This window comes from Suricata suricatta, chromosome 7 (assembly GCF_006229205.1).
Source record: "Suricata suricatta isolate VVHF042 chromosome 7, meerkat_22Aug2017_6uvM2_HiC, whole genome shotgun sequence".
Lineage (NCBI taxonomy): Eukaryota > Metazoa > Chordata > Mammalia > Carnivora > Herpestidae > Suricata > Suricata suricatta.
Window position 1 is genome coordinate 102,710,086 of NC_043706.1, and position 26,246 is coordinate 102,736,331.

The following is a 26,246-nucleotide window of genomic DNA, read 5'->3' on the forward strand; positions in this document are numbered from 1 at the left end:
TTAGGTGAAAGTTTAGGTTGTGTATTTGAGACCTTTCTTCCTTCTTTAGGGCCTGGATTGCTATATACTTCCCTCTTATGATTGCCTTTGCTGCATCCCAGAGGTTTGGGGCTGGACTGTTTTCAGTTTCATTGGTTTCCCTGTACTTTTTAATTTCCTCTTTAACTTCTTGGTTAACCCACTTATTCTCTAGTAGGATGTTCTTTAATCTCCAAGTTTTCATTGCCTTTCCAAATTTTTCCTTGTCATTGATTTCAAGTTTCATAATGTTGTGGTCTGAAAATATGCAAAGTATGATCTCAATCTTTTTGTACTTTTTGAGGCCTGATTTGTGTCCCTGTATGTGATCTACTCTGGAGAATATTCCATGTGCACTCAAGAAGAATGTGTACCTGCTGCTTTAGGATGAAATGTTTTGAATATATCTGATAAGTCCATCCAGTCCAGTGCGTCATTCAAAGCCATTGTTTCCTAATGATTTTCTACTTAGATGATCTGTCTATTGCTGTGAGGTATTGAAGTCCCCTACTATTATGGTATTATTATCAATTTTCTTTAGATTTGTATTAATTGATTTGTATATTTGGGTTCTTTCACGTTGGGGACATAAATATTTACAATTGTTAGATCTTCTTGGTCGATAGACCCCTTAATTATGATATAATGCCCTTCTTCATCTCTTGTTACAGTCTTTATTTTAAAATCTAGTTTGTCTGATATAAGTATGGCTACTCCAGCTTTCTTTTGATGACCACCGGCATGATAGATGGTTCTCCATCCCCTTATTTTCAATCTGCAGGTGTTTTTAGGTTTAAAATGAGTCTCCTGTAAGCTGATATAGATGGGTTTTGTTTTCTTATCCATTCTGATATCCTGTACCTTTTGATTGGAGCATTTTGTTCATGAACATTTAGACTGAGTACTGAAAGATATGAATTTAGTGGCATTGTGGTGCCTGTAGATTTGGTGTTTCTGGAGATGTTCTTTGGTCCTTTCTAGTCTTTGTTGCTTTTGGTCTTTTTGGTTTTGCTTTATCTTTTCTCCATGCATAGAACCCCCTTAAAATTTCTTGCAGGGCTGGGTTAGTGGTCACAAACTCCTTTAGTTTTTGTTTTTCTGGAAAACTATTTTCTCCTTCTATTTCAAATGATAGCCTTGCTGGATAAAGAATTCTTAGTTGCGTCTTTTTCCAATTCATCATGTGAATATATCCTGCCACTCCTTTCTGGCCTGCCAAGATTCTGTGGATAGGTCTGCTGCAAATCTGACCTGCTTTCCCTTACAGGTTAAGGACTTTTTTTCTTTTGCTACTTTCATGATTCTTTCCTTGTCTGTGTATTTTGTGAATTTGACTATAATATGCCTTGGTGTTGGTCGGTTTTTGTTGAATCTAATAAGAGTTTTCGGTGCTTCTTGGATTTTGATGACTGTGTCCTTCCCTAGAGTAGGAAAGTTTTCCACTATAATTTGCTCCCATAAACCTTCTGCTCCCTTTTCTCTCTCTTCATCTTCTGGGCCTCCTATGATTCAGATGTTATTCCTTTTAATAAAACACTGAGTTCTCCAAGTCTTGTATCATGCTCTTTTGCCTTTGTTTTCCTCTTTATTTCTGCTCCATTATTCTCCATAATTGTGTCTTCTATATCACTAATTTGCTGCTCTGTTTCATCCATCCTTGTCATCATGGCATCCATTCGAGATTGCATCTCAGTTTTGGCATTTTTAATTTCGTCCTGACTAGATTTTACTTCTTTTATCTCCACAGAAGGGGATTCTATGCTTTGTTCAACTCCAGATAAGTATTCTTACTGTCATGGCTCTAAATTCTAGTTCAGTCATCTTGCTTAGATCTGTGCTGATTAAGCCCCTGGCTGTCATTCTTCCTGTTTTTTCTTTTGTGGTGAATTCCTGCTGAGTTCTGAGGCTCAAGTTATGCAGATCATTGTGTTAATCCTCAAATCAGTTTCCTCAGTATGCAAAATGGTTTGGTGCTGATCTCCCTGTGTTTCAGGGATGTGACAATCTGAGGGTCTCCATGCTGCTCCACTATTTTCTATTCTTTCCTTTGGGGGTCTGATTCTAATATGGCACCAAAACATTATCAGGGTACTAAAGCATAATTGAGAAAGTGTCTAAAAGGAAAATCAATTACATGTTTATTATAGCTCTTCTCAGTGAGATTACAGTGTGTCGATTGGAGGAATGCTTAAACCATTTGCAACTGAAGTAGAGCCTCATGAGAAACACAGATGATCACTAAACTGCCTTCTAATGAGAGTGGGACCACCATAACTGCAAGGATCATATCCTGCCAAGAGAAGTATGCAAATATGGAGCAGCAGTAAATTATCTTGGACAAGAAAAGAGAGGCTGACCTAATACAAATATAGCTCTAACACCTGCTTTTTTAAAGTTCATTTTTTGCCACTTTGCTTTCACAAAATACCTACAGTAGTACCTGTTTTTGCTAACAGAAATAATCTGGAGAGATTTAACATTTACCAAAAAAAAAAAAAAAAGGCAAAAAGTAAAATAGCTTTCAGCATCTGTTTTGCAGTGAACCCTCATAGAGACAGCATGCAGCCCAGGAAATGAGAGGACCCTACCTAGCTCCTTCCCTGGGAATCACACTCAGCTTCTCTCACACTACTGTAGCTTTGAACTGTGTCTGTGAGTATCTGTGCAGTTTCTGGATATTTTTTATGTGTATCTGTTAGCAAGATGGGTCCTAAGGTATCAGAAAAGCCTAAAAGAGGTTAGTTTTGGAGTCTTGGAATGCTCAAAAAATTTTCCATATGAATTAGTCATAACTGCCTAATCACTTTACACCATTTCAGCTTACAAAAGGTTTCCCAGGATACTCTACCTATAGATGAGCAGGGAAAACCTGCAACAATCTTAATTCTATCATTCCCAAAGTAGTAATTGGTGCCTTATCTGGATAAATGTTTAAAGATAATTAAAGAAGACTGAGTGCAAATGATTAGCATGCCCAGGGGCACTCCTGTTTTGGTGTAGTTTCTGTGAGCAGCAGCTGAGTGATGAGAAAGCAGGACGTAGAGGCTTTTGGGAGAAATGACGCTAGTGAGGCAAAAACAGCTGACAAGGTGAGCAACGTCAAGACAAGAACTTGTCTTAGGAAGAGCACTCTACAAGACAAGAACGTCCACATGAAGGATGAGCTGGAGTGGAAAGAAAAAAGGCAACAGGGTGGATATTCTAGGGCATAAGTGAACCTGGGCTACAGAGAGAAAGGAAAAGAACAAACAAGATTAGAATTTTTAAATTGTCTTTGCATTTATTTTATTCACAACAGAATTTGTGAATTCACAGAATTTATAACATTCTTTTTATACTCTTAGTCTTTCCTAAACTAAACAATACTCTTTCTTATAGCATTTAAAAATTACAATTATTTTAGATGTCACTCTCTAGATCCCATAAAATCTCTCTTTTTAAAATGGAGATAAAGTATAGAGAATACTAAATCAGTCTTTTACAAAAGGGTGAATACACATCTTTGATTTTCTTTCATATGGTGACATTACCCTTTTTTTTTTTTTTTTTTTTTTTACTTTTCCCTACAAGGGCACCTTGGTCTGACATTTAGGGTAGTAAATTTTTACCTTAAGATATAACCAATGTATTATGAAAAATTCAGCATCAAGCAAAGTGATTATTTTTACTCTAGATAATTTACCATCTCTGGTAGGATGTACCCAAATAAGGATGTTCCAGATAAGACATAACACAGGTGATAAGCCTAAAGAATTCTTGCCTCTTGATTGGCTGTATTCAGCCTGTCTTCCAGCTCCTCCTTCAGGTTTTCCAGCATCTGTTGAAGTTGACTTTTATCTTCTTCCAGGTTTAGTTTCTCCTTTTTATATTGTTCCTCCAATTCCTTAGGAAAAGACATTGTTCGCAATTAACAAAATTGCAAATATTGTATACTTCAAAGACTCCAAGAAAAAGACTACTCTTCTGTTTTATATTTTGATACTTTGCTCTTCAAATTAGCCTTACTATTAATTAATAATATTAGAGTTATTAGTCAACCTAATTAATCCTAAGGGTTTAAATTCTATCATTCTGAATCACTTAGAATGTGATTAAAGAACTATTTTTTAAAAATGGTAAGAGCGTGGGGCACCTGGGTGGCTCAGTCGGTTAAGTGTCTGATTTTGGCTCAGGTCATGATCTCATGGTTCATGGGTTCGAGCCCGGCGTCGGGCTCTGTGCTGACAGCTAGCTCAGAGCCTGGAGCCTGTCTTCAGATCCTGTGACTCCTTTTCTCTCTGACCCTCCCCTGCTCACGCTGTCTCTCTCTCTCTCTCTCTCAAAAATAAAAACATTAAAAAATTTTTTTTTAAATGGTAAGAGGGACGCCTGGGTGGCTCAGTCGGTTAAGTATCCAACTTTGGCTCAGGTCATGATCTCACAGTTCGTGGGTTCAAGCCCCACGTCAGACTTTGTGCTAACAGCTTGGAGCCTGGAGCCTGCTTAGTATTCTGTGTCTCCCTCTCTCTCTGCCCATCTCCTACTCATGCTCTGTTTCTGTCTATAATAAATAAACATAAAATTAAATAAATAAATGATGAAAAGAATATTTGACTTGTCTAGATTAAGCTGAGTCAATAATAGAAATGTATGGAAAAAAGTGATAAACTGGGGAAGATAAAGAAAAATTCTACCTCTTGAATAAAGAATTCTTTTATATTTATATTAAAGAAAACAAAATCCAGTAACATTTCTGGAACAGAGGAACATAGTCAAGTATTACCAAGTACAAAATTAAGGCATCTAACGAAACAATGCCAGTAAAACTGACACGAACTGAAGAACACTACTGTCTGGCATGCTACCTGGGATGTGGACTTGGGATACACAGTTGTTAACACATGGGGGCCTGCCCTTAATAAGCTCAAGGCAACAAGCAATTAAAGAATATGTGATTAAAATTAAATGTCCATAGGGACTACAGGGGTACATGGATGGAGAACTGGTGGGTTCTAGCTTGGTGAGGAAACCTTCATGGAGAATGCAACTCCTGAGTCTGAAAGAATGCACCAGTAAGGAAAGGTGGTGAAGCCAGAGGAAAATATAACATGTTCAGCAGAAGAAAGCTGTGCAAAAACCATGGAGGTACAGAAAAGCCTGGTATGTTACAAGCAGTTCGATATTTCTATAGTGGAAGGTAAGAAGAGTAATAAATGGGGTTCTGTGGCGCTCCCAAGACAAACTCCAGGTTTGATGATTTGCTGGGATGACCCACAGGACTCGGCATATACTTGTCGTCACAGCTCTAATTTACTATACAGCAAATGGATACTAAACACAATCAGCAAAGGAAAAAGTCATATGGGGCGCCGTCTGCAGGAAGCCAGGTACAAGCTTCCAAGAGTCCTCTCACATAGGACTCGCCAGCAACTCGTGACAATGATGTGAAATGCTGTCTTCTAGGAAAGTTGATGAGGACTCAGTGCCCAGGTTTTTTACTGGGGGCTAGTCACATAGGACCCCTTGACCAGCATGTGCCAAACATCCAGACTTCATGAAGGAAAGAAGATGTTCAGCAGAAACCATATTGTTTGCATAAACATCTTAGGCTCATGAGCTATTGTTATCAGGGAATGCTGGAAACTTTCCCGAAATTCAAATTCCCAGATACCAGCAAGGGCCAACCTTGCGATGTGCCTTTCTAAGGAAGGCAGCTTCAGGCCTGCAATAGTAATTCTTTTCTGCATGGATTCTCTATATATTCACTTTCAAATGGGGTGTGAAAACTCATGTTATGAAAGAAAATATAATTCTTTTTGATTACTAAGTAAGAAGGAATGGAGAAGTCACTTTTAGGTAAATGTTCTTTAAAAGATAATGTGACATGAGGTACCTGGGTGGCTTAGTCAGGTAAACAGCCAACTTCACTGAGGTCATGACCTCACAGCTCATGAGTTCAGGCCCCGATCAGACTCTGTGCTGACAGCTCAGAGCCTGGTCCTGCTTCAGATTCTGTGTCTCCCTCTCTCTCTCTGTCCTTCCCTGCTCACACTCTGTCTCTGTCTCTCAAAAATAAACAAACATTAAAAATATAATAATGCAACATTGGAGAAGGACTATTCTAAATGGAGACTGGTTTGAGCTTAGGCTCAGACATGAGCTAGCTAGGCAAGAGAGGAATGAAACAGCAACTGGTTGGTTATTTTGAGACATGAGAAGGGTATAGATAAAGCTATCATGAGTTTTGAGAATGTTCACACGCAGGAAATGCATGTATTGTGTTTTACAGCAACCATATTTTAAAGAAAGATTGCAAGAAATGGAAGTAGCTTAAAGCAGATTTTTAGGTGGCTCAGAAATTAAAATTCAATGGGCAAGGGTATAATTAGGAGAGAAGTAATGAGGAAAAACTGATATTGATGAAACATGCCTAGATTCTAGCACTTAGAACGTAATATAGAGGAATAAAGAGAAGCAGAAAGCAGAACACCTGCAAGGTAAATATCACAAGAAGAGTGGAGAAGGCTAACGTGAATAAGGGATGTAGGAAGGAAAAAACAGCAACAAAAACAAGCTGTGGAAGAGCCTCCTGAAGCAGCACTCACCACTGAATACCCCACTGTAAATCCCTGAACAACTGACACACACATCCAGAGTCAGTCAGCATGCACATAATTAACACTGTACGAATTCCTTCTGGAATGGTGAGCTGGCACAGAGAAAATGACAACCACAATTTTGAGAAATAATATGTCGTTAAGTTTTGTCTCCAGCTACATAAACATCCGGTAAGTTTAGACAGAAATAATATTCTAACAGGAAGTTTTATTTGAATTTTTAATTAAGTTCAAGTGCTGAATATTTTCTCCAACTAGTTGTGTCACAAAAGGGAGAGACATATGGGCAAAGCTCTCAATTCATACCCCACGTCTTCTGTACACTAGGTTGGTGGAGATGAACAAATCATTTAGGTTTATTAGGCCTATTTCACCATCTGTATAATAAAAATGACACTAATCTCCAAGTCTTAAGTAATAAGGAATATACAAGAAAGCTCTTAGTAAACTGTAAAACGCTATTATGTAAAACATACAACAACCATCATGAATACATGCCTTTATGTGGTGGTTAAATGCCTTAGAGTTTGACATCTGAAACCTGAGTCCAAGACCTGACTGATTCTTACTAGCTGTATGTGTTTGAACAAGTGTTTAACCTCCCTGTCCTCCATCTCCTCTTCTGTAAAGTGGGCACAGAAATTAAACCTATGAGTGTGGCAGGGCTTAAGTAAAAAAAAAACAAAAACAGATGGAAAACACTATTGTAGCACCTGGCACACTGTAAGAAATACTAAAAACTAACATTTATTTATCACTATATGCTGGGACATATCTGAGTTCTTAACATCTTATCTCACTTAGCCTTCACAGGAACATTACAAGATGGATCTTCTCTTCACCTTTCACACGAGGACAGGCATAGCTTTTGAGGCCCAAGACTAGGCAGATAGTAAGCAAGGAGCTCAGCAAAGGCCCAGGTCTGTCAGACACCGTGTTTTTCTACTATGTCTCATGAAGAGACAGCTCAAGATCAAGAGAGTCCTTCTTTCATGGCTTAAACAAAGTAGGAATGCCTCATATCAATTCATATTCAGGAGATGTCAAGAATTTTCAAGGATGAGGCACCTGGGTGGCTCAGTCAGTTAAGCGTAGGACTTCAGCTCAGGTCGTGATCTCACAGTCTGTGGGTTAGCACATCGGGCTCTGTGCTGACAGCTTAGAGCCTGGAGCCTGCTTCGGATTCTGTAGCTCCTCTTCTCTCTGCCCCTCCCCCACACATGCTCTGTTTCTCTCTGTCTCAATAATAAAAAAAATAAATATAAAAACTTAAAATCTTTAAGCATATTACTCTCTGAATCATGATTTACAGAGTGATTGTAAGACAGCAGCCATCAGAAGAAACAACTCATAACTCTACAATATGGGTCACACTGGATCATACAGAAACCCCTCCAGTTCACGATGCAATGCTACGATGAATTTATACTCACCACTTGCAGTTTTTTCTTATCCCTAATTGCATTGCTGTGGACAGCCTCAATTGCCAAGTGGTGCTTCCAAGCTAATTCTTCCAAAGTCTTAGAATGAGCCTCATTTAATTGGGCCACCTCCCCTTCCAATCTATTTTGCAGGTTTTTTAGCTCCATCTCATAATATTCTTGCTGAGTTTTCTTTGCTTCATTTACTTTCTAAAATTAAGGCAAATAAAGATCAATAATTACACCTGCTTTTTTCATTACCACTATTAGTATTCTGAATACTCAATAAATACATAAATTTGAATGAACTGAGTACTATGGGATTTAGACTTTGGACATGAGTTACATCATTGCTATTCTCAGAAAATGACAGGGTAGCACAGACAAAATTAATAACTTTAACACAAGTAATAAAACAGGCTATTATTAGGTTAGAACCAAGTGTGAGTTAGCACCTCCGTGAGCTTAAGGAGAGAAAGGCTTCCTGTATGTCAAAGCTATGCACAAAATGGCTAACAATTCACCCATTCAGATGATATTCGTCAATATAATTTCACTGAGTGACAATTATATGCCTTTTGAGCAGTCACAGCCTGGAAAAAGGCAAAGGACAATGGCAATATAATTTTATACATTCTATGAAAGGAGTGTACATCACACATTGTAAGAGTATACAGGAAAGGAGCCTAACCTGGATGGTGTGGGAAAGGGTGTGTGTGTGTGTGTGTGAGAGAGAGAGAGAGAGACAGAGAGACAGACAGACAGAGAGAGAGAGATACATACATACATACATACATCAGGACAGGCTTTCCAGAAGAGAAAACATCTGAACTACTGATGACACATTCTCTCATTTAATTCTTACAAGCCCATCAGGAAATGAGAAAATTTCAAACCTAGATCTGATATCAAAAACCTGCATTGAAAGCCATTTCCAGTAATTTGAAAAAGGAGCAGTAGTCAGCCAGGTGAGAAGTTCAGGTAAGATAGGAAGGCCATATAACTGAGATGAAGGTGTGGACGAACAGCAGATACAAGGCTTGGCAGAGTGGTGAGGAACGAGGGTCAGCAGGGAGCATGAATTAAATGACAGAAAAGGGTCTTTTATGGTAAGGACTCGATTTTGTTCTGACAGGAATGAAAACTCACTGCAGTTTATGTAACTGACATATTTTAACAACAGTCATGCTGGCAGTGGGCTAATGAGTTAACTGAGGCAGGGAGAGCGCTTGGGAAGCTGTGACTGAAATCCAGGGAACGGTGATCTAAATCTAAACCTAGAATCCTGAAAGGGTATGAAGAGAGATGATGGAATAAAGATATATTAAGGGAGCAGAAAGCCATTAGGATCCGGGAACAAGTAAAAGAGTTAAGGAAACAGGAATCAATAATGACTGACTTACCAAGCTAGAAAGACAGTAGTGCTCCTGGTTGAGAAAAAGGAGTAAAAAAACCAAAAAGTACTTTTGAGGGGAGTAAGTTCTAGGCATGCTGATTTGACATGTTTGTGAGACACCAACATATCTTGTGGGAGTTAGACACACAGGACACAAGTTTAGGGAAGACATGGGGCCTAGACCAATAGATTTGGAGGGATCACATAACAAGTGGCAGCTGATGTTACCAGAATGGGTAAGCGTACAGAAGGAGGTGAAAATGCTGGGGAACATCAATGGTAAGGGAACAGACGGAGAAGGAAAGCTCACAAGTAAGACTGCAAGGCCGGGGAGGCAGGAGGAAAATGTGGGAGAACGTGAAATTACAAAAGGGAAATGTTTTAAATCAGAGAGAAGTAAGTAGCAGTGTTAGATGAACTTCACCAAGTCCGGCGACCAGGATGTCACCAGAGGCCGGGGCAAACACGCCTTCCGTGGAGTGGTGGCGAGAGAAACCACGTGGCACTCAGGCGAGGAGGGGACGGGAGGTGAGCAAAGGGCAAGGAGAACAGATCTATTGTTAATATGCCTGGTTGTTGAGAGAAAGAAAAGTGTCTGAAACTCCCACTTGATATTGTAAGTATCTGAAAAACTGCAATAAATATTCAGCAATTACTCTACAAATGATAGGTCTTATTTGTTTAATCTAGAAATTTAGTATGTTGGCATATGAATTTTCAGAGCTCAATGCTTACTAAAAGTTTTATAGAAATTTCCTATGTGTATATGCAATAATACATTTCATCAGTACAAAAAAACATCAACCACAAATGTACATTCTGCTGAAATAAGAGTTTATTCAGATTCTGGTTGAAATACATTGAAATGTCTTAAGTTTTTACATTATAAATTGTTAACATTCCAAATACATACACAGTAGAGGTTAGTCTAGCTTTATACATTTTTTCCTCAAAATAAAAACAAAAATTCACTAGAATTAAGAGACGGACTGTTACTGGAGTGCCTGGGTGGCTTAGTTGGTTAAGCATCCGACTCTTGATTTTGGCTCAAGTCATGATCACACAGTTTCGTGAGTTCGAGCCCTGTGTCAGCTGCTTGGGATTCTCTCTCTACCCACCTCTCCCACGCTCTCTCAAAATAAATAAAGATTAAAAAAAAAGAAAGAAATGGACTATTACTTTGAAGAAGTAAACACTTTAAATCAAATCTGCAAAAGAGAAAAACTGAACTTTTTTTCTTTTCCTTTTCTTGGCAGGGGGTGTGTGTGTGTGTGTGTGTGTGTGTGTGTGTGTGTGTGAGAACTCTACTGCTTTTTACCTTCTCCAGTTCCAAAATCTGCTGCTTCTGCTCTTCATCCAGACTCTGAGTTTTGCTTTGCAAAAAAGCTCTTTCTTCTTCAAGCTGAGATAATCTCTCGTTGGCCCTTGATTTTTCTGATTCCAGATCTTTAATGGTAACCTCCTGGGTCATTTGAGTTGCTTGAAGCATTCCAATATGACCTACACCACAAAAAAAGAAAAACTCTGCAATTTAAAATTTGTTGCACTGAGGTGTAAAAGTTTGTATTTAATGACACAAGTGTATTTAACACCTGAGTGAAATAAATAGTCTGCATGTACAAATAGTACTTTGGTTTCTTCCCTGTATAAAATGGAAATATTTACCATGGGAATGCTTCTGATTCAACTAGAATAATTTAAACTAGGAAGAAGTCTATTTTCACATCACTGCATCACTGATGTTGCTCCCTGTACCCCAGGACCTTTTTTATTTTTAAGACTGCAAACTAAACAAGTTGAAGTAGAGGCAACTCAGGGATGCATGTAAAAGCCTTGGGAGTCGGACAAAGAGGATGCGCTAATACTACAGCACCAAGAGGAGTCATTTGTTCTTTTCGAATCTCTTCTTTATTCAAATTCTCACATAAAGAGAAAGAAATCTGTACACAGGAAGTAAATATGGCAGGCAGTGGGTCGGCTGAAACGGAATTTGTTTTAGACAAGAAACCTGGTAAAGAACTACGGTGGATTAAGACATAGATAAGGACAGCAAGGTTATCAAAGAATAAATAAATGACAATACCAAAAAGGAGGGAGGGGCAATGAGAGGGACAGAGAGATGAAAAATGAGTGTGAGAAAAGGGTCTCAGAAAGCACGTGTTAAGGCAGTGGTTCTCAAAGGGGTTCCAGCAGACCTGGGAACTCTAGCCAGCACTGAAGGTCTTCTCAGACCTGCTGAATCAGAAGCTCTGAGGCTGGAGCCCAGCATCTGTGGTTGCACAAGCCCTTTGGGTGATTTCCATCCATGCTAAAGTTGAAAAACTACTACTTCAGGGGAAGGTCATTTGGGAATTCACAGATGAGCCAATCAAATCAAATGGCATTCTCAAAGAACTACTTCAAATGGCCTCACCTGGCACACTAAGCACTCGGGCAAAATGTAACTTCAGAACTGACATGAATCACCCACCTCCTCTAGTACAGATCATGAAATGAGAACATTAGCCATATTAGAATGGGCAACTCAGCTTTAGTATGTAAAATGATCCTTATTAATAAGCCAAATGAAATGAAACACTAATTCACAATATAGTTCCACTAATTTAAATACTTTAAAACATGTTTTTAAAGAACAAAACTTCTTAGAATGCTTCATTGTTCTTTTAATTAATGATTTCTTGGTGCTAAAATACCTGTTAACTCTTAATTTTTGAATAAAAATATATTCTTAAAAATAAGTTATTATTTACTTATGTATGATTAAGAAGAAATTAGAGTCCTTTAAAATATTTGAATGTATATAATGTTAAAGTATGAGAAGAGAAGGCCAATTTTGTCTTGAATTAATATTTTAGTTTTGGGGGCGCCAGGGTGGCTCAGTCGGTTAAGCATTCGATCTCAGCTCAGGTTCTCACAGTTTGTGAGTTCAAGCCCTGCGTCAGGCTCTGGGCTGACAGCTCAGAGCCTGTAGGCTGCTTCGAATTCTGTGTCTCCCTCTCTCTCTGCTCTCCCCTGCTCGTGCTGTCTGTCTCTCAAAAATAAATAAATGTTAAACAAATTTTATTTTTAATTTTAGTGTTGGTTTCAGCTAAGGAATACACCAAGAACTGCGGTCACACATACTAGCTTTGAGGACAAGGTCTGAAGCTTGTTGTTGTAAACGTTCTCTGGCTGCTGCTAGCTCGCTTTCCACTTCCTTGTGCTTGCTTAGTAAGTCCATCTCTCCCTCCTTGGCATCATCAAGCTGTTTTTGAAGAACCTAAGAATGATCAAATAGCCATTATTAATATGCAAGAATGATGCTGAACTAATTAGCTAAGCTAATGATGCTAATTCACTTAAATTAGAAGCAGCAACTTTCTCTTAGTCAAAAGTCACAGTTAATAATACCTAGTTTTAAATCTGTTTTGATAACACTTACAACTTATCTTCATAAATCATATGACCCAATCATGAAAGTCTATTCAATCTTTTTTAATCCACTCAAATGCTCTACAAATATTAAAAACAGCTATGAAATTTTCTATACCAATAAAACAAAATCTGTAGGGACATCTTGGCTTTTTTTTTTAACATGTGCCATATCCCTATTTAATTCAGGTTTATAAAACAATTTTTTGATCATTGTCTATGCAGACCATTATTAATGAAGGTAAAGGAGAAAACATAATTAAAACTAAAGCCCAATAATTTAACGTTCCCAAATCACTTGTGAAAAATATTAACGTTATTTCAATAGAATCCTTTCATTATCAGTAAGGTTTTAAATTATCTTTATGGGCCTTTAATATCTGAATTTTTAATAGTAAATAATAACTACAGAGTAGTAGAAATTACCCCTTTACTGATTTTTCCCACAAAGGAAAAGAAGAAAGCAAAATGGAAAAAAAAATTAAAGTAGTCTAATTGAAAAGAAAAAGACAATCCTGGGGGCGGGGGTATCCATATGTTGAATATGAGTCTTTACTTACCTGAACATTGTTCTCTGCTGTAACAAGTGCTATCTGAAGCTTTTGGCATTTGTCGCGTAGACTTCCGGCTTCATCCTGTACCATCTGTAACTCTGTCTTTAATTTTCCTATGGTTTTTCTTAAAATTGCTTCTTGTCCCTGAAATTCTTTTCTAAGATCAGCTTCCTTTTCTTTGCTAGCCTGGAGGCTTTCCGCTGTAAAAAGCTGTGACCTTTTCAAAGTATCAAGCTCGTGCTCATAGAAGGACTGAGCTTTCTTCAACTTGCCTTCATAATCCTCAATTAGCTTTTTCCGCTCAAGTCTTAGCTCTTCCAGGGTTTTGTTTAAGGTCTCCACCTCCACCCTGTGCAGTTCCTCCGCCTTCTCCTGCCCTTTACTGACTGAGGCACTGTGATCCTGCTGTGACTTCAACAACTCTTGGATCTCACGTCTATGAGCGGTTCGCAAATCTTCCAATGCCAACCGTTTGTCTTTTTCAAACTGTACTTGGAGTTGTCCAAAACTCCGTAATCTTTCCTCAAATTTCCTTCTGATCTCTTCAACCTCTCTAGACATGGTTACTATGCGTTGGACATGCTGAGCTTCTGCACAAAGTTGCATGTCCTCGACTCTGTGCTTATAAGCTTCAAATTCTGTCAAAGCCTGCTGCTTCATTTTTATATGGTCTTCTAATGATGCTTCTAAAACCTGAATCTTTCTCTTCAGGTCTACTTCCTCTGTTACTTTGCTTTTATACTGCAATATTTTTTCTCTTGTTTCTGCAAGAATCTGTTGGATTTCTTCTTCATGAGCATCTTTGAGGGCCTGAATTGCAGATTCATGCTCATCATTTTTAGTATTTAAAGCATATATTACCTGCATAGTTTTAAAAAAGGGAAAGAATTCAGCAAACCATGTTCTTTTCTTACTGGAAGTAAGTACTGGAAGTACTTGGTCATTTGGATTGATATTTTCAACACAAAATTGGGCATGGTAAATACTAAACAGTGAAGCTTCATGCATTGTTTTAGATTCATAGATTGATTTACTTAGCAAAGTTTTACCTTAACACAACCTTAAAAGTTGCATCTGCAGACTCTATTACAAATGAAACAGCGAGGAGAAGAGACAAAGGAGGCCTAGAAATGAGGAGTTTTCCATTGGGCCCACTCTAGTCTGGGGTGAGGATCAGCAGAAAAGCCTCAAAGTATCTGCCCCTCTCTAGTGCTTTGCGTGAGTGCAAGTTCCAGGCCCTAAGTCTTGTTAAAGGCTCTTTCATCTGCCTAATGTGCAGTATGTTCTAAGTTTAGAAGTTCCCTTTTCTAATTCCCCTATGGTCGGTTTTTAAAGCTGATCCTCTTCTCTCCAAGTTCTTAATGGTCTCCTTACAAAATCCAGTTAGTACTTTTCTGCTCACATATCAAACACTATATTTTTATTCATTGACTAATTTTCCCTCTGCATCCAGGCAAGACAGGTTTCTAGAGGCAGAGTATCCTGGCCACAGGCCTTTATTTCCATTTTAGTCCTTGGATTTTAATGATTCCATTGAGATATCCCCAACCTTAATTACCAATGACAACATCCTCCCTTTATAGTGAGGCCCATTCTTGTATGTTCTTTGATACCCTCCATCAGACCACTGTGATCAAACAGTACAATATTCATGACTATTACTTAAGGCTTACAGATGTACCTGCTTTTTTTTTAAGTAAAAAGAAATGAACACTATACAATCCAACAATGCAGAAGCTAAAAAATCAGTGTCCTGGAGCTCTGCTCATTTTAATGTGATCTTATTCTGACGTTAGAAATGGATTCTAGCCCCAAAATCCTGGAACTGCAATTAAGATGCAAAAGTGTTGCAAGTTTTGTAGAGAACTTGTTTAAGCAGCCTGAGGCAACAGACACAAACTACCTGGCTCTTCACATATCCTGCTGATGCCAGATCCTATTGCTAAGTCTAGGTGGTCACCTGCAGCTGTACTTATGGAAGAAGAAGACACATGGAAGGCGTACCCCACTGCAGGGGCTTCACCCTCTCCACACAGGGCTTTGTCTCCAGAATCAGTCCCCTATTCATATACTCACTTGGTCTGCTCTATTGAGAGATGTAATCATAGCAAAGGTAAAAAGACTGAGAGACAGCAGAACCTCATTTGTCTTGCCAGCTACTTCACCTGCTAGCTATCTCCAAAGGAAAATATGCACAGAGAAGGGAAATAAATGCTTATTTAAAGTTTCTCTCTCTTTCTCTCTCTTTTTTTAAATAACTGTAATTCCAAATCCCAGGTTATATCCCTAATGAGCTAGACAAGATCTGCATAGAGGAGTCCTTTCATTTATACATTTAAGCTAAAAGGTAGCCTATAACCCAAAAACTTGGTGGACTCCTACCTTCCCCCAGGATCTTACCCACCCATATGTTGATGCCCAGAAAAGTTTGGAAGAGACACTAGGAGGAAAAAATGCCAACCAGCTGGAGAGGACATTTGCTAGAATGCTCAGAGCAGAGCTGGTGTGCGCCACAGGCCTCAGACCTTCCCGGGCAGGCTGCACAGGTCCCCTATCTCACTAAGCACCTGGAATGAAAAGAGACAATACAAAGAGATGGAATCCCTAGAGAAAAATGTTACACTTTTCATCATTTTACCCCAGGAAATGATCTTGAAAAGGACCACTGCATGGTGGGATTCCATATAATCAGGGATGAAACGATACGGGAAGATGTGAGCTTCCCCTTGTCAACAATTCATTGGCTTCTCTTTTTCCTAATACTTCATTTCCCTACAGTCTTTGAAGCATCAGCTCAAGTCCAGTATCCTTTAATAAGTCTTCCAAAACCACCCAAATCCATGGGAGTCTATCTGTTCTTTATATCCAGTACCTTCATTTCCTTACCACTATTCATTCCTGTAACTCAGTAAATGTTCAGTTGGTTAAATTTGGAGGTCTTGACAACAATTTTGGCAAGCTGGATGAGGATGTTAGAGAGTCTAGAAAAATAGGTGAAGATATAAAAGCACAATAGCATACAAAAGTGTGGATTAAAAGGTGAAATTAAAGGGGGCAGAGGTAGAAATTAAAGCATTAAGTTAAAAAGAATAGAATTTAATACATAAAACACTTGACAAATAATGGGGAAATATGGTGAGGAGCTCTATTCCACTTGATATTCCATTCGAGAGGTCAGCAAACTATGGCCTGCAAGCCCAGTGTAGCTGCTGCTGGTCTTTGTAAACGGTTTTCCTGGAGCACTGTTATGCCCCTTTGTGTGTGTACAATGGACAGCTGTCTCCCGCTTCGACAAAGGTGAGTAGTTTCAGGAGAGACCTTACTAGTGACTCCTCTTGTGACACTTGACAAGCCATCTTACCAGCCAAAGTTGGCAGCCCCAAATACAAAATATCTGAATTTGCACTAGCTTTGTTTACTTTCTAATAAATAATCTAGGATTCTTACCACAACTTCTTAAAACATTAAGAAAACCAATTATTTGATTCTAAAAGTATATATATAAATAGGCCAGGACAGCAATGTTAAAATAAAGTTTCTAAATACTTAAGTAAACAACATTAACCAATTAATAGTACTTTTAAATAACCATTTAAAATACACGACTATAAATGAGAATCCTGTATATGAATTTTTGACTTGACATTAAGATGTAGTATCCTCTAACTGTTCACTTTTTAAAAAAAATTTTTTTTAATTTTATTTATTTTTGAGACAGAGAGAGACAGAGCATGAGAGGGGGAGAGGCAGAGAGACAGGGAGATGCAGAATCTGAAGCAGGCTCTAGGCTCTGAGCTGTCAGCACAGAGCCGAATGCGGGGCTCAAACTCACAAATGTGAGATCATGACCTGAGCTGAAGTTGGGAGGTTTAACTGACTGAGCCACCCAGGTGCCCCTAACTGTTCACTTTTCTACATAATTACAAAAGTAAACATTTTAAAGTATCTTTCTCTGATTAATTACTATTTCCCAGACCAAGGAAATGAAATGTTCTTTGTTCTTTGCACACCTAGAAAATATGACTTGAAGTAACGGAATTAACCCAAACTGGATTTCTCATTGTAGGTAAAATAACTAAATTTCTCCAAGCCTCAAGTTTCTCAATATTAAATGGAGATATTTATTATATCCTAGTGATATCATTGTTACAAGAGCCACCTATCATTGACATTTAAACATGATATTATATAAATATTTTTCAAAAAATTAAAGCACTATGAGATGGTAAGTCTTTTCGTATTCATTGTATCACTTACTTATGGAGAAAATAACTTAAAAATTTTGTTTTTAACATTTCTTCTTCTTGCTCTTCTTTTTTTGAGAGACAGAGCACAAGTGGGAGTGGGGCAGAGAGAGAGGGAGACACAGAATCTGAAGCAGGCTCCAGGCTCTGAGCTGTCAGCACAGAGCCCCATGAGAGGTTTGAACTCACAAACTGTGAGATCATGACCTGAGCTGAAGTCAGACGTTTAAACAACTGAGCCACCCAAGTGCCCCGAGAAAGAGAATAACTTTAAAAGAAATTTTGGTAAGTGATCGTAATCACCCATAAAATTAGCTATTATTTTCCACATGGGAAAAGGAAACTCTGTAATATCTCTTTTCATAAAGTATTTTCAAAGACATTAGGAGCCATTTGCAGTTTTTCTGGGACTATGAGCACTCAGAGAATGGGATCGCACAATCATACAGCAATTTCATGTAATTTCACAGCTCCAGCTTGTGCCAACAATGCATGATTTAACTACATATTCCAGGATGAATAAGGAATAGTCAGAAATTTTTACTTTTTCAATGGAGATTTTCAAATAATCTTACACACTGATAAAATGAGAACAAGTCTAGATCCTAGTTTTCAAAATGCTACTTAGGTAACAACAACTAGTTTCTGAAATAATTCTCATTGTTGGCTGCTATGGACTGCATTGTGTCCCTCTTCTTCCCCCTCTTCTGTCTCACTGAAGCCCTAACTGCCAAAATGATGGTATTTGAAGATGGGGCCTTTGGTTGATAATTAAGTTTAGACAAGATCATGAGGGTGGTGTCCTTGTGATGGGATCAATGCCTAGATAAGAGACACCAGAGAACTTGCTTCCTCACTCTTTTAGCTATGGGAAGATACAGTGGGAAGATCTATGGTATTTTGTTAAGGCAGACTGAACTAATACACTGGCAATATAAAAATAAATTCCCGCTAAAATCTAGCTCATTAGCAATAAAGTACATTCATTGAAAGGTATGTGTGTATTAGCTTAAAATATGTTAAGCTGAATTGCTGCATATTATACCACTAGTTTTCGCAATGTTAAAGGGAATCAATGAATAAGTGATGGTAAATTCATACAATGTAATATCATGAGACCATTAAAAAGCACATTTCATTTAGAATATTTCATAATATGAGAAAAAAATTGTAAGAAAAGATAAATACACAACGCTATATCAACAAGACCCAATCTTTCTGAGAGATCAATGTTAGTGTGCATACATGTGTGATACATATTGAAGGTACATAAAGAAATAAACCAAATTTTAACTGGGGATATTCAGTATTTCTAAACATTCTATAATGAATGTATGTTACTATTACAATCAGAAAACATTAAGCCCTTTCAAAAGATTAACATTAATAATATTTTTAAAAGAATACTCAAAATGCCTTAATTTTAGAAAAATTATCAAAATGCAAAAAGAAACTTAAGGGAACATTCATTAATTATCAACAGACACCCTGAAAGTTTCTTTTAAAATCACTAAAACATTTAGAAAATCATACTTAAATGTTTTAAAGAATTTTACTTATGAAATAATTTTACTTATGAAAAAGATGTTTTGATAAAAAGTTTAAAAAACTAGTTACCTAGTTAAAATTTGATAACTTACTGGCAAATTTTTAATGGTCAATTCCTACTTTGTTTATTCTTCCCTTCAGCAAAAACATATTGCATACCTGCTAAGTGCCAAGGCCTATAACTGGCCCAGTAAACACAACTGTGAACTGGATCATATACATGGTATCTATTCTCATGCAGCTTGGTGGAGACCAACCTTAAAGAAATATTTATTCCTTTAGTCAAAGTAAATAAGTTATACAAAGGAGAATAAGGACAAAATGAGTTTTCACAAGGGATGGGAGTGGCAGCAGTCATATAGGAGTTTCCCCTTATTCTCAATGAAATGCTTACTTTATCCCTACCAGAATCTCTTCATTTAGTCAAAATGTTAAGGAGAAAGTACAAAGAGAGAATTGTGAGCTGAAGGCTCAGAAAGAAGGCACAGAAGGCATAGAAATGGAAAAGCACAGGATTCTGTGAGGGGAAAAATGGGTCCCAGAGCTAGATAGAGCAGAGGTACTTGCATTGTAGCTGTTGCCCTGGATGGGATCCAGAAGGGAGAAACTATTGACCAAGAGTGAAAAAGGTTGAGGACAGGCCTTGGGCAGGGTTCAGGGGCAGCAGGGAGGATGAGGACCCACAGAGAGAGGCAACATGCTGGACAGATGAGTTAAGAGTGGAATATAGGCAGAGCATCAAGGTCTGAGATGAACAGTTCATCTTGTCAAAGGGTGAATAAAACTCAAGAAAAATGAAGACTTGAAGACCCTGCATTCAGAATCTAAATCTCAGAAGCAGGTCTTTGAGAGCACATTTGGTAGTGGTGAGGGCAGAACTGCAGGGAAAGTAGCAAAGATGGGTGAGTGGATGGTAAGTGAATGGAGGCAGTTCATTGGTAGAGAAAAGCTCCAAGAAATGGTGGTAAAAGAAAGGAAACAACCAGGGACAGCTAGGATAACGGCTTAGGAGGCAACGAAGTCTAGGGAGAGCACTTTTTAAAAGAGGAACTGAAAATGTGACCCAGGGAGGGTCAATTTTAGAACCGAAGTCATGAACAAAGTCTGAGGCTGGGCTTGCTGGACTCATACAGGTGGCAAGACTGGTGCTAAAGAGTAGGAAGAAGTCCTCCCGAGAGAGCAAGAGAAGATGGAGATTTTTAGGTAAAGAGGGAAGATGGACAACTCCTGTCTGACTGTCTCACAGTCCTCCTTAAGAGGGAGACGAAATTATCCCCATAGAGTGCAGATGGTGATGCTCTCCACTGGACATAAACCGTGCTGCTAATGTTGGCTGGTGAGACCTGCCCAGCCTTCCCAGCATGCCTCACTGAAGACAGCCTCAGACACACGGCAACCGTGAGCAGACTCTTCTCATCACTGTTCCTCCAGATGTTTCCCTGCCAGGCTCAATCTTTATTTTTTCCTTATTTGAAAATTGTAGAAACTGCTTCACTTTCCCTTTCTTATCAATGTCAGAGACAGACAAACCAACAGCAGAGAAGGAGAGAGAGAGGAGGAGGGAGGAAGGGAGGATTTACCTTACTTACAAAGTAATAAAGGAACAATCTCAGATTCAACCATTTTTTTAAAAAAAGATCTTGTACACTGTAAATAAAGGAAGAATAAAACATATTTTTATTATTAAGCTCTCAGTTCTTCTAATTGAGCTACTCACCAAAAGGTTACTTTGGGCCTTAAGGCATTCAAGTTAAAGAATATTGAAAAGAGATACTCAAACTTCTCAAAAATAGTGGGTTACTGACCTCTGCCATGTAGGTTCTATTCTCTCTATTCTAGAGCATTAACACAGACCATTGCTTTACACCATAATTTATATTCAATAGTACTTGCAGACCAACCTTATAAGTAAAATTTTCACATATTAGCAAATAATACTGACAAGCTCTAGGTGGCTTACCTAGGGAATCTAATGTTCCTATGAAATGGTTCACCTTTTTGGAGCCAGTATATTAGCATACTTGCTACATAAGGACATGTTAATAAAATGTGTTTAAAACTTTTTCTTAGAATCTTCAGGTCACCTCCTCCCAGACAGCAGCTACATATATGCAACTAACTCTGAGAATGATCTGAAGACTGGCAGGACAAGCCTTCCGCAGCTAGTCATAGAGAAGAAGCCACATTAAAAAAAGTAGGAGGGGCATAGATGTGGTTGGAAACCAACTCCACTGTGAAACTAACCACAAACGGGAGGGACGCCATAAGCACAAAGAAGCAAGAGGACAGATCCTACACCAGGCAGTCTAGACACTAGGGACCTGCACTAGGAATCATGTCTCCATAACATTTGGCTTTGAAAACCAATAAGCCTTACTGAGAGTTTTAAAAATCAGTGGGCTTAACTCCAGGAAAGCTGAAAGGTAACAGGGAACTTAGTCCCTGCTCTTAAGGAGCCAGCATAATAACTAACTGAACCAGAGACACAGGACCAAGGATGTATGTGAAGATTTATTTACTAATTCAGAATGTGCACTGGAGCAGCAGGGATATTAAGGTATCTTCAGGAATAATAGTGCTGGCAGGCACCATTTCTCTTCCCCTCCCCCAGCCTAGATAGCTGGACATTGCTGGGGCCAGAGCTAACACTCTCCATCTATGTGGCCAGCACTGCATTCTCCTGTGAATCCACCATAGCAGGCATCTTCCAAAGCAACTTCTATCCCACCACTTCACACAAGCAGCCTGAGCAGGAACATGGGCCACTCCAATCTGACTCTTGCCCAGAGGGTGAGATAACCCAACACACCACCATGTCTATAGATCCAGCAGTTGAACCTTTTAGCTGGCGGCACAGGGAGTAAGTCCTGTTATTCTATGCACCTGTAGTTATGGCAGAGAGGCTATCTGCAGATAAATAGCATGACCCCAACCTCTCTCACCAATGAGCTCTAGGCAAACTACCCAGTATGCCCACAGGATGAAAAGCAGGTCAGTGCAGCTAGCTCAACTAAGGCAAATATGGCTCAGTCACAACAGCAAGGGGCACGTAGCCCATACAGGAGAAACCCAGTGGAGCACCTGGTTCTCGTCATCAAGCGGTAATGCATTACAGGACACACAGGACCTCTTTCACAGGAAGCCACTCCTTTCAAGACCAGGAGGTAGAGCTGACCTCTCTAATACACAGAAACAGAGAATTAGACAAAGTGAGGAGACAAAGGAATGCTTTCCAAATAAAAGAATGAGACAAAATCACAGTATGAGAGCTGAGTAAAATGGAGATAAGCAATATACCTGACAAAGAATTCAAAATAATTACCACAAAGATATTCAGTGGACTTGAAAAAACAGTGGAGAATCTCAGTGAGAACTTCAAAAGAATCAGAGAGAAAGAATTGAGTAACTGAAAAAATATACCAGAGGGTAAAAACCAGCAAACTAGAGGAGGCACAAGAGCAGATCCATGGTCTGGAAGACAGGGTATGGGAATAACCAAGCTGAACTGCAAAAACAAAAAAGAATAATAAAAAAATGAAAACAGGTTAAAGGAACTCAGTGACAACATCAAGAATACTAACATTCACTTTACAGGGATCCCAAAAGGCAAAGAAAGAAAGAGGGGGGCAAAAAACCTATTTGAAGAAACAATAGCCAAAAATTACCCTAATCTGGGGAAGGAAACATTTAGGTCCAGGAAGTACAGAGAGCCCCTAAAAAGAGGAACCCAAGAAGGTCCACTCAAAGACATAAAAATTAAAATGGCAAAAGGTAATGATAAAGAAAGAATTTTAAAGCAACAAAAGAAAAGTTACATATAAGAGAAATCCCAAAGGCTATCAGCTGATTTTTCAGTGGAAACTTTGTAGGCCAGAAGGGAGTAGCAAGTTTAAAGTACTGAAAAAAAAAAAAAAAAACCCCTGCATCCAAGAATACTCTACCCAGCAAGGTTATCATTCAGAATAAAAGGAGAGATACAGAATTTCCCCAGAAAAGTTAAAGGAGACCATCACCACTAAGGCAGCCTAATGACAAATGTTACAGGGAATTATTTGACTAAAAAGAAAGGGCCATAACTAGAAGAAAATTATAAAAGGGAAAATTTTCACAGATAAAAGCAAACACACAGGAAAGGTAGTAGATGAATCACTTATAAAGCCAGTATGGAGATTAAAACACAAAAGAGGAGACCCAAATCAGTTATATATATAAAAATTAGTCAAGAGACACAAAAAGTAGAAATATATAAAACATGATGTTATATATATATACAAATATTATATATATATATAATGGGGAGAGTAGGGAGTAAAAATTTAGTGCTATTAGAATGTGTTCAAACTTAAAGAGACCATCAACTTAACATAGACTGCTATATACATAACATGTTATATACCAACCCAATGGTAACCACAAACCAAAATCTGGTAGTAGACATGCAAATAACAAAGAGAAAAGAATCCAAGTGTATTGCTAAAGAAAGTCAACAAACTAGGAGGTAACAGAGCAAGATGAGAAAGGAATAGAGAAGAACTATAAAAACAACCAGACTGGGCACCTGGATGGCTCAGTTGGTTAAGCATTCAACTCTTGACTTCGGCTCGGGTCATGACCCCAGGGTCATGGGATCAAGCCCAGAATGGAGGACCACACTGAATATGGAGCCTGCTTCTCTCTTTCCCTCTCCCTCTGCCTTCTCCCCCATTTGCAAGCATGTGCATGCCATGCTCCTGCTCCCTCTCCCTCTCAAATTAAAAAAAACAAAAAACAGAATACAATTAACAAAATGGCAGTAAGTACATACCTAGCAATAATCACTTTAAATGTACATAAGTAAAATGCTTCAATTAAAAGACATAGGGTGACTGAATTAAAAAAAAAAAAAAGACCCATCTATATGCTTGCTAATAAGAGACTCACTTCAGATCTAAAGAAACATACAGACTAAAAGTGAAAGAATATAAAAATATATATCATGCAAATGGAAGCAAAAAGAAAAGTGGAAATACTTATTCCAGGCAAAAGAGACTTTTAAACAACGACTGTAGCAATAGACAAAGAAAGGCAGTACATAATGACAAAGGCATCAGTCCAACAAGAGCATATGACAACTACAAATGTCTATGGACCCAAGATAGGAGCATCTAAATACATAAAGCAATTATTAACAGACTTAAAGGTAGAAATTGACAGAAATACAATAATAGTAGGGGATGGTATATTTACATCAATTGATAAATCATCTAGACAGAAAATCAATAAGGAAACAGTGTGTTTGTTTTTTTCTATTTAAATTTATTTTATTTCTTAAGTAGGCCTCACACCCTATGTGGAGCTCAATGCAAGGCTTGAACTCACAACCCTGATATCAAGACCTGAGCAGAGATCAAGAGTTGGACACTTAAACTGAGCCACCCAGGTGCCATGGGAAACGTGCCTTTGAATGACATATTATACCAGATGGACCTAACAAATATATATACATATATATATAGAACATTCCACCTTAACTGGAAGAATACACATTCTTTTCAAGTGCACCTGGAACATTCTTCAGGATAGATCACATGTTGGGCAATAAAACAACCTTCAATAAATTTAAGAAAAGTGAAATCCTATCAAGCATCTTTTCCAACCACATGAAATTAGAAATCAATTACAAGAAAAAAAACTGGAAAGAACACAAACACATGAAAGCTAAACAGCATGCTACTTAACAATCAATGAGTCAACCAACAAATCAAAGAGGAGACCCAAAAAAAACATGGAAACACACGTAAATGAAAACACAATGGTACAAAATCTTTGGGATGCAGCAAAAACAGTTAAAAGAGGGAAGTTTTTTTTAAAATAGTTTTTAATGTTTGTTTATTTTTGAGAAACACAGAGCATGAGCAGAGAAGGGAAAGAGAGAAAGGAGACACAGAATCTGAAGCAGGATCCAGGCTCTGGAACAGGGCTGGAACTCACAAACTGCGAGATCATTACCTGAGCTGAAGTCGGAGGCTTAACCAACTGAGCCACCCAGGTGCACCGAGGGAAGTTTGTTTGTTTTTTTAAAGTTTATTTATTTGTTTTGAGAATGAGAGAGAGCATGAACAGGGGAGGGGCAGAGAGAGAGAGAAGGAGAGAACCCCAAATAGGCTCTTTCCTTTCAGTGAGGAATGCAGGGCTTCCTTTCCAATGCAGGGCTTGATGTCCCCAAATGTGAGATCATGACTTAAGCCAAAATCAAGAGTCAGATGCTTAGCCAACTGAGCCACCCAGGAGCCCCATAAGAGGGACGTTTATAACATTACAGGCCTACCTTAAGAAACAAATTCAAATTAATAACCTAACCTTACACCTAAAGAAGCTAAAAAAAGAAGAAACACAAAGGCCAAAGCTAGGAGAAGGAAGGAAATAATAAAGACAGAGCAGAAATAAATGAAATAGAGACTAAGAAAAACAATATAAAAGATCAATGAAACCAAGAGCCAGTTGAAATGATCAACAAAATTGACAAACCTGTGGCAAGCCTCATCAAGAAAAAAGATACACAGATAAAACACATAAATCAGATACAAAAGAAGAGATGTAATAACCAACACCACAAAAATACAAAGGACTGTAAAAGAATATTATAAAAAATTATATGTCAACAAATTGGACAATCTAGAAGAAATGGATAAATTCCTAGAAACATACAGTCTTCCAAAACTGAATCGGAAAAAAACAGAAAATCTGAACTGGCCAATTACTAGTAACAAAATTGAATTGGTAATTAAAAAGTTCCCAACAAACAAAAATCCAGGACCAGATGGCTTCACAGGTAAATTCTACCAAACATTTACAAAAGAGTTAATACCTATTCTTCTCAAATTATTCCAAAAAAAAAAAAAATAGAAAAGGAAAGAAAAGTTCTAAATTTATCCTAAGAAGACAGCATTACTCTGATAGCAACACCAAAGACAGTACAAAAGAAGAAAACTACAGGCCAATAGCTCCAATGAATGTAGATGCAAATATCCTCAAGAAAATATTAGCAAACAAAATTCAACAATACACTAAAAAAATCA

The 26,246-nt window shown here is 38.2% G+C and overlaps 1 protein-coding gene across 4 annotated transcripts in view; it reads right to left on the reverse strand.

The window, feature by feature from the left end:
• FAM184A (family with sequence similarity 184 member A) overlaps nucleotides 1-26,246 on the reverse strand; it is a 119,609-nt gene that overhangs the window by 55,175 nt on the left and 38,188 nt on the right. For all 4 annotated transcript variants that reach the window (XM_029945379.1, XM_029945376.1, XM_029945378.1 and 1 more), the window contains exons 2-6: nucleotides 13,403-14,257; nucleotides 12,555-12,690; nucleotides 10,750-10,931; nucleotides 8,048-8,245; nucleotides 3,779-3,901 (exon numbers count right to left, since the gene is read on the reverse strand). In XM_029945379.1, coding sequence (XP_029801239.1) covers nucleotides 3,779-3,901; nucleotides 8,048-8,245; nucleotides 10,750-10,931; nucleotides 12,555-12,690; nucleotides 13,403-14,257 — 1,494 coding nt within the window. The remainder of the gene's footprint in view (nucleotides 1-3,778; nucleotides 3,902-8,047; nucleotides 8,246-10,749; nucleotides 10,932-12,554; nucleotides 12,691-13,402; nucleotides 14,258-26,246) is intronic.